The 9,220-nt window shown below is 43.1% G+C and overlaps 1 protein-coding gene and 1 pseudogene across 1 annotated transcript in view; both read left to right on the top strand.

Moving 5' to 3' along the window:
* The window catches only part of LOC108531460 (sodium/hydrogen exchanger 7-like), a gene marked incomplete at both ends in the record, with an annotated part of 8,379 nt that extends 1,819 nt beyond the window's left edge, over positions 1 to 6,560 (top strand). Inside the window, 2 exons of the mRNA XM_017874908.1 lie at positions 670 to 781; positions 6,407 to 6,560. Coding sequence (XP_017730397.1) covers positions 670 to 781; positions 6,407 to 6,560 — 266 coding nt within the window. The remainder of the gene's footprint in view (positions 1 to 669; positions 782 to 6,406) is intronic.
* LOC108531459 (phosphoglycerate mutase 1-like) lies at positions 1,352 to 3,212 on the top strand (annotated as a pseudogene).
* Positions 6,561 to 9,220: the final 2,660 nt, after the last annotated feature.

Genomic DNA, 9,220 nt, shown 5'->3' with positions numbered 1-9,220 from the left:
AAAAGACATTTTAGCTACTTAGGTAGAGAAATATCTCCCTGGGTTCATTCCTGTGAGTGATCTGAATGTCTTTTAGTGTTATGAATATTTTAAATTTCCCCACCTCTTATTTGCAGGCTCTTTCTGGCCATTAAAATCTCTGATGTTTACTTGCAAATGAAGCCTGCGAGCGCTTATCCAGCAAACTTTTTCTTTATCGTTTGACTGCAGGATTAGCAATTTTTTTCTTCTAGTGCCTTTTCTTTTAGTAGAGCCCAACACACACTGTTTGCTTCTCTCAACTGCCCTCTCCTGCCGTGGTACTGTAGCTTATTCTGGACTTCTTTTTAGATAGATTTAGATAGATAGATAGATAGATAGATAGATAGATAGATAGATAGAGAAATAGATAGATAGATACCAGTTGAATTAAATCAAGAAGTTACAACAGTGTGTTTAACAAGCTAGAAATGATCTCTATGAATCAGGAGGTGGGGAAGCTTAGCCAAACTACTCCCATTTTGTTGCTGAGAAACTTGTCTGAGGGAAACTAGACAGCCGGGCTTCTTTGGGCAGCTCTCTGGACTCTAATGAGGTGTCACAGCATTCCTAAAATTCCCTGCTCAGCCGGAGGCTGTGTGGAATGCCATTCTGGAAACTGTTGGGCCCTTAACCTCCACCTGTGGTCAGGTTGCCATCTTCCTGGGCAGAGCCGCGCACATCTACCCGCTTTCCTTTTTCCTCAACTTGGGCAGAAGGCATAAGATTGGCTGGAATTTTCAACACATGATGATGTTTTCAGGTAAAAAGGCGTAAGTGTAAAGAAAATGAGTTTTATTCAGCAGGTAACAAGAATATGACTAAAATATAATTGATAAGGTTCATAAAAAGGCAAGCATTCAAGTTTCTAGTCCGTTTGTATCCCCTGCAGTGAGGAATAGACAGATGTACATGTTCAATTGAATTAGTGTTGATTTTGCAAACCATACTACCAAATGTGAACGTTCTTCCCTAAATTATTTGCATTTCTATCTCATCACTACCACTCAAGGGACCTGGAGATATGGTGTTTAAAGTGCTTGATTGTTTTCTAGAAGATCTTCATAACCCTTAAGCTTCCTGAAGGGCGCCAGGTCTAGAATTAGAAGGAAAAGAGCTCCTGATGAGAAAGAGCACTGGCCAAGTCACTCAGCACCTCCCAGCTGCAGTATCCTCTCTTGTAAAATAATGAAATTGAACTAATTAGCTGAGGTCCCCCAGCTCTAACTTTCTGTGGAGCAAAAGAAATAAAATACACTCATGTAAGCAAGGGGGACTCAACACTGGAATTTAATAGCTGTGATCATCCTGCTGAATTGACATTGTCTCCCGCATGCCCCCCCTTTTCCCTGTAAAGCTCAGAAGTCTGGAGAAGCCACTGAGGGGACAAAGGACAATAAAGAAAGCTGTGGAAGTAGAGTAAGGAGAGAGCAACTGGCATGAGTGGATGATGCAGTGGGGGTGGTAAGTGTCAGCTTTATATAAATGAGACCCAAGTTAGAGCATTTCTGCAGAACAGAGGGAGGAGAAGTTAGTTGCAAAAGGCTACTGTGACCCTTAAAGGCACCTCTGTCCTTTAAGACAGAGAGTGAGTTGCAGCCACCATTACTGCCATGCAGTAGTTATTGGGGGGCTCACAGAGTCATAGTGAAATCAAACCAACAGGCACTGCTCAGTAAAGCAGTCATTTTGTCTCACACTAGCTTGCCTCTGAACTTAGATACAGGTACAGTCCTCTAAGATGATTTCCTTTTACTCTGACAAACATTTATTGAGCATCCTCTTTTCTTTTTTTTTTTTTTTTTTTTGAGACGGGGTCTCGCTCTGTCGCCCAGGCTGGAGGGCAGGGGCCGGATTCCAGCTCACTGCAAGCTCCCCCCCCCGGGTGCACGCCATTCTCCTGCCTCAGCCTCTCAAGTAGCTGGGACTACAGGCGCCCGCCACCTCGCCCGGCTAGTTTTTTGTATTTTTTAGTAGAGACGGGGTTTCACCGCGTTAGCCAGGATAGTCTCTATCTCCTGACCTCGTGATCCACCCATCTCGGCCTCCCAAAGTGCTGGGATTACAGGCTTGAGCCACCGCGCCCGGCCAGAGCATCCTCTTTTCATAAGCCACAGCTTTAGGTTGTGGAGGATGCAAAGACCAGCCTCCTTCACGGAGCTGACAGTCTGCTGGGGGGAGGCAGGTAGACAAAGAGTTAATTTTCTTCCGAGAGAGGTTGGTGAATTGCACAAAAGAGGTCTGAAAGAAACGTGGACAAGAAGAGAATGGCTCAGGGCCATCTTCACTAAGGGAGTGGCCTTTTAGCTAGGCTTGGAAGAATGGAATTTCAGGAGGCAGCAGTTTGGGAAGGCAGAAAAGCATTGGCATGCCTGGCTTGTTTAGGGAAGGGCAGCAGTCTGGTTTAAATGTCAGATACATGGAATAATTCAGAAAGAGGGTGAGGTTGACCACCATTGCCGCCTACAAGCTGCTGCTGATCTGGCATGGGGAGAGTGCCTGGAACCTGGAGAACTGCTTCAGTGGCTGGAAGGACACCTCCCTGAGCCTGGGGGCCACAAGGAGGTGAAGTGAGGTAGACAGGCACTGCAAGATGCTGGCTATAAGTTCAACATCTGCTTCACCTCAGTGCAGAAGAGAGCAATCTGGGTCCTCTGGACAGTGCCAGATGCCACTGACCTGATATGGCTGCCCGTAGTGAGGACTTGGCATCTTAATGAGTGGCACTCTGGGCTTCTGACGGACCTCCATAAAGCAGAAACTGCTGCCAACCATGGTAAAGATCTGGAGGCGCTCCTGTGATGTCCCACCACCTCTCATAGAGCCCAATCATCCCTTCTACAGCAGCATCAGTAAAGATCGCAGGTATGTAGACCTCACTGAAGATCAACTACCCTCTTGTGAGGGTCTGAAGGACACTTCTGCCAGACCTCTGCCCCTTTGGAATGAAGAAATAGTTCCACAGGTTAAGAAGGGGAAATGGGTACTGATTACAGCCCATGGCAACAGCCTCCCCGGCATTGTCAAGCATCTGGAGGGTCTCTGCAGAGAGGAACCTGCCGACTGCTATTCCCGTTGTCTATGAATTGGACAAGAACTTGAAGCACATCAGGCGCATGCAGTTCCTGGGGGATGAAGAGACCATGTGTAAAGCCATGGAAGCTGTGGCTGCCCAGGGCAAAGTGAAGAGGTAAAGGCCAGCGGATAAACTACTTTCCCTGGGAACACCCCCCTTGCCCATCCCTTTCTCTGTCCCTCCCCACTGCACATGTCACACTGACCACGTCTGTAGGCATCTGAAGTTGTAGCTGCAGATGGGTACCAGTGACTCCCATTTTTCATTTCAGCCATTTTTCTTCTGCACCCACTGTCTTCACACAATCTAGTCAAGATAGCACCTCCAGGGAGGGCACGGCTTCTCAGTCCAAGCCCAGGGAAAACTCCCCTTATCCAAAAGAGTTGAGAGGTAGTGACTTGGGTTTTTATCAGGGCTTTGTGTACTAAGGACCTGCTTGAGTAGGAGATAGGGAGGAGCCATGCTAAGGCACGGCCAATGAGGAGAAGCAAGAGAGCCTGTTTGCCCCCAGGAGCCAGTCCTGTGTTCTTCTGTAGTCAGGCCACTGCCTGGAGGGCTCTAGTCATTCCAGTGGAAGATGAATGTAACCGGCATGGTGATGTAAAAACAAAAAAACAAAAAACAAAAAAACGGTTTCCTTCCTGACCCCAGAGGGGCCGGCTCTACTTGATGGGTGGGATCAATCCTGAATTAAGTTTCTGTTGCATTTATTTTACAAAAACGAAGTATATAAATAATACGAAACGAAAGTCCTTTCTAGTGGCAGTTGAAATAATCCCACATATGATCATCAGAAAATAAACCATTCCTTATACCAATATAGCACAAGCTCCTTGACTTGAAAGGGGTAGGAGTGCCTCCTGCTGTGTGTTTTAGAATCCCTGCCCCGCCTTGTTTCGTGGCAGTGAAATGCCTCTTGATCATGTCCAAGTGTGTCTTTCACTGCCTGTTTTCTGAATCATGTTTTAGTTACTTGGCCCTGCCACATGGGCCCGGTACTCATTTTGAGCATAACTGTACTAAATCTTTTTTCCAAATCAGTATAAGAAAGGAATGATATGCAAGAAAAAAGGAAAAAAAAAAAGGTGAGGTTGGAAAGGAGAATTGTATCTAAACTCATAATTTTCACCCTTTAGGTTACATCAGAATTGCCCATTGGGCTTGTTAAAGCACAGGTTGCTGGGCCTCACTGTCATCTGGGGATATGGAGTGGGCTCTTCTAACATTTCTGAGCTGCCGCTGCTGCTGGTTTGAAAACCACACTTTGAGAACCACCACTGTAGAGTGGAGACCTCAGAGAAGCTCCAGTGCTGTGCCAAAGAGTTTGAGCTTCACTCAAGAGCAGCAGGGACACATTCAGAGCTTGGTGAAGAGGACGGTGATAAGCTTCTATGTACATATTAGGAATATGCCAGTGGACAAGAGGAAGATTAGTTGGAGCTAACCCTGTCATCTAGGTCAACTTAAATATGCTCATTGGCTTCTGTACTAAAAAGCTGAGAAGTGTACAGTGCTGTTTAATGATATCTCCAATAAAAGACATTTTATGCTGGGAGAAATCTGCCTATCAAAAGGAACTCATTCATCAAGGCTATGAAATACCTGAGGTCTCACTTTCATATTGCTTACCATGCTTACCTAATGAAATTAAGAAAAATGTATTCTGCATGGTCTCTCTCTGATGCCCAAGTTTTCTTCTTTGAGTCAACATCCCTTGAGAGGCTTAAATGTTGACCCTTGACATAGCTGGCTGGCTGTAGGGTGACCTAGATGTGTATAAATATTTCACTAGAACAGATTACTAGAAAACATCAACTTTGTTTTCAGTGTAACTTTTATTGATGTCACTCTTCTTTAGTGAATTGTAGTGAAGTGCTCAGATTACATATATTAATAATTGTGAAATTGCGAAAAGTAGAAAAATGTACAAAGAGATATAGTAAGTCTAACTTTTCATTCTCTCGCATGTTATACACACAATCTTCCCCATGGTGAATAAAAATTAATACTAGATATAAAGACTGTAGATTCAGTCTTTCTTTTTTTCTTTTTTTTTTTTTTTGAGACACAGCCTCACTCTGTCCTCCAGGCTGGAGTGCAGTGGCACCGTGTCGGCTCACTGCAACCTCTGCCTCCAGGATTCAAGTGATTCTCGCACCTCAGCCTCCCCATTAGCAGGGAACTACAGGCACATGCCATCATGCCTGGCTAATTTTTGTATTTTTGGTAGAGATAGTGTTTCACCATGTTGGTCAGGCTGGTCTCAAACTCCTGACCTCAGGTGATCTGCCCACCTTTGCCTCCCAAAATGCTGGGATTATAGGCGTGAGCCACCACACCCAGCCAGATTCAGTCTTTACTATAAAATAAATTATGAGCATGATATGGGAAAGGAACGAAAGAGCTTAGAAAGATGAACTCCAAAACATTAAACTGATGGTATTAATCTTAAAATCCATAATGCAGATCAAGTATCAGCAAACTACAACCCCTGGGCCAAATCTGGCCACTGCCTGTCTTCACATAGCCCATGAGCTAAGAATGTCTTATACAGATGAATGTTTGCACTCTATTTGATGCTAGACAACACTGACTTTGAAACAACAGTTAAGCAAAATATCCCCTTCAGGAAGAATTTCCCTCTTTTCGTTATTAGACCTGTATTACAACAAAGTGGCCTCAATTATTATTATTGATTTTTGATAATAAACATTTGTGGAAATGTTCGTCTCTTTGATCTAAGTACCCAAATAATATTCTTGATTTTGCCTCTTGGCCCACAAAACCTAAAATCTTTAATATCTGGCCAGTTACAGAAAGCCTTGACCACCCCTGATGTAGATTGGGTTATATTTTCACTTCTCTGTGTGGTTTCCCCTTTTGCTAAGGAAATGCTGAACTGTGTTTCACAAATTTGAATACTCATACCTAGCCTGTTTTTTAAGTTTATATTGACTATGTGGTGCTTGGGTTGTGTTGGGATCACAGTTTTAGCTTATATTATTATTACTTATTTATATTTATTTTTACTTCATGTTACTAGCAGGAGAATCATTTAAGTAATAGGAGTGTTATTATTCTGAAAAAGTGCTGTACAAAGCAGTACGATGCTTTTCATTGTGTTTGGGAGTTTTGCAAAAGACAGCATCAAATAAAAGAAAATCATGCCTTTAAGGTTCTTCTTTCTGAGTAAGACAACTTGGCCCCTGAAGCATGAATGAATAGAGTTTATTAGCCCCAAATGGCAGCAGTGGATTTTGAGACAACATTGTCATTTAATTCTTATAAGCAGATCTTCTTTGGTCCCTGCAGGCCTCAGGGGAGCAATGGCATTTGCGTTGGCCATCCGTGACACGGCATCCTATGCTCGCCAGATGATGTTCACGACCACCCTTCTCATCGTGTTCTTCACCGTCTGGATCATTGGAGGAGGCACAACACCCATGTTGTCATGGCTTAACATCAGGTTGGTTTGGAACCAAGGCTAATTGAGTATGTCAGTTGTCACTGTTTCTGAGAATGTTCAACAACCTGTGCAGGGTGTGCTACTTTAGTTCATGGAAGCCTTTTACAGTCTTTGGTTTTATTTGTGAGGAGGGATTAACAATTTTTTTTAAAACAATAAGTAAAAGTTTGGAGTATGGGGTTTTCCAGGAGAAAAAAATGTAGTCATTAAAATTTTGTCAGTGCAAACATACAAAGAATGAGAAGTGCCTGGATCTTGCTAGAACAGTGACATTAGAGCAAAAATTTAAAAAGTCTTAAAGCTGCGGGACAGAAAATAGACCAAGAGCCCCTGGCAGAGTCCAGTATTTCATGTTCCTTTGAAATGAAATCCAGACTCTGAAGAACAAGCTCACCAGCCAGATATAGAGGCAGTTAGAGTTTTATTTTAGCATGAAGCTGTATGCTGTCTCTTCTTGCTTGAGTGTACAAAAGAGGTGACATTTCCTGGGTAACTCTCACCTGTTGCAGTTTCATGGACGTCCTCTGCCTGTGGCTTTGTAGCTGTGTCAGGACAGAAGGAGCACTGATACGAGTTTGACTTTTTCAAGAACACTTGAATTCCAAATTGTGTTTGTGAGCTCCAGCATCTTATGGTAAAGAGGTCATTGGAAATAGGGTTCAAGAGACCCACAGCCCAACTCTGGCTTGAATTAAAGACAAGCCTCTCATGTGTTTGGGCCTCAGGTTTCCTCAGCGTTGAGTGAAGATGCTCTGCCAGGTGATCTCAAGGGCACTTCAGCTCTAAGTGTTGTGCTGCACATCACTGGATGTGCTCTGGCCACTTGCCACAATTTCAGGTCTGCACAGGGTGACCGTGTTCCGGAACAACAAGACTTGGGTAGTGCAAAGGTGTTTTTGAAAACTTCTTTGAAAAGCCACACGGTGGCAATGGATTTTCTTTCTCTGCTGGCTTTTTTAGTTTGTATTCTCTAGACTGTAGAATGCCCGAGACAGCTGCACAGCGTACATACCTTGGAGGAGAGAAAATGAACAGAGATCTCCCAGTCATCCTTGGAGTTGGGGGGAAGAAACTAAAATTTGAGAGAATCATCTCCTGTATCTGGAGTTTTTGTATAGATGTTAGGCAGAGATTCCTGGGCTGCCACTTCTGCCGCCAGCCACTGCCACTTCCACTGCCAGCTTCACCATTTCTGGGCTAGTGTATCCCTGCCTGAGATCCAGGTGGGTCTGCAGAACCAATATGGGGTTTATCAGTGTTGGTCATAATAATAAGTAACACTTATGTTGCAGGCATTGTTCCAGACACCATGCATATATTAAGATAATTCTCATAACATTCTTACAAGGGAGATAGGACTATTATCTCAATTTTAGAGTTGGGGAAACTGAGGCACAAAGCAGAAATTTGCCCAAGGTCACAGAGCTTTAAGTGGACAAGCTAGGATTTGAACCTAGGCGCTCATACCAGGAAGTCCACACTCTTAACCACTGTGCTATACTGTCTGTAAAGAAGAGTTATAAAATTTGGGAAGGTTAGAATTTCAATTACCTGGCATGAATCTCAAGGGTTGGATTAAGGAAAAGAATCCACCTTTGAGAATATAAACCTGAAGAAAATTTACAGTCTCTTACTTTTAAACTTAAGACATAAGATGGTACCATCTTTGTTCTATGTAGCAGAATTAGGGCAAGAAAAAAGGTTTACCCTGCACACAGTTGAGAATCTTTGCATTTGGTGACCTCTGAGATTACTTCCTGCTCCTGTTTGTCTGGTCACCTAGTAGATGCTCTGGATGCTCAGAGCCTCATTAAATCATGTTTGTTTTTCATGCTATTTTGTAAATCCTTTTCTACCCTTCCCCTCAAACATATACGGGACCAAATAATTTTCCATTGAGAGTAGAGAGTTGACTTTTGACATTTTGCTCTTGTAACTGCCTTGGAGATCCATGTAGGTTGTTCATGTATCAAGTTTGTTCTGTTTTATTGCAGAGTAGTATTCCAAGGTGGGCCTGTCACATTCCTCCTGTGGTCCCTGCTGCCTAATTAGTGGCTCCAGCCAAACTCTGGATGTACCAGAGTTTGTTTAACCGTTTACCCCTCGAAGGACATTTGGATAGTTTCAAGTTTTGGGCTATTAAAAATAAAGCCATTGTGAATATTCTTCTGTAGGTTTTTGCATGGGCATAAGTTTTCACCTCTCCAAGACAGATGCCCAGGAGTGTGCCTTCTGGGTTGGATAGTAAACGTGTGTTTAGTTTTATAAGAAACTGCCAACTGTTTTCCAGAGTGGCTGTACCATTGTACATTCCCACCAGCAGTGTATGAGGGATCCAGTTTCTCAGCATCCTCCCTAGCGTTTGGTATTGTCAGTGTTTTTCATTTCAGCTGTTCCAGTAGGTATGTGGGAATATCTCATTGTGGTCTTAATTTGCATTTCTCTCATAGATAATTATATTAAACATCACTTCATGTGTTTATTTACCATTCATATGTCTTTGGTAAAGTATCTGTTCAAGTCTTTTGTCCATTTTTAAATTGGATTGTTTGTTTCTTTGTTGAGTTTTTAGAGTTCGTTATTCGAGACTGTAGTCTTTTGTCAGATACATGGTTTGCAAATATTTTTTCCCAGTGTGTAGCTTGTCTTTTTTTTTTTTT

The sequence above is a fragment of the Rhinopithecus bieti genome, unplaced genomic scaffold (genome assembly GCF_001698545.2).
Source record: "Rhinopithecus bieti isolate Rb0 unplaced genomic scaffold, ASM169854v2 scaffold_9932, whole genome shotgun sequence".
Classification (NCBI taxonomy): domain Eukaryota; kingdom Metazoa; phylum Chordata; class Mammalia; order Primates; family Cercopithecidae; genus Rhinopithecus; species Rhinopithecus bieti.
The sequence above is the reverse complement of the archived record's forward strand: the minus strand, read 5'-3'. Positions and strand labels throughout refer to the sequence as shown.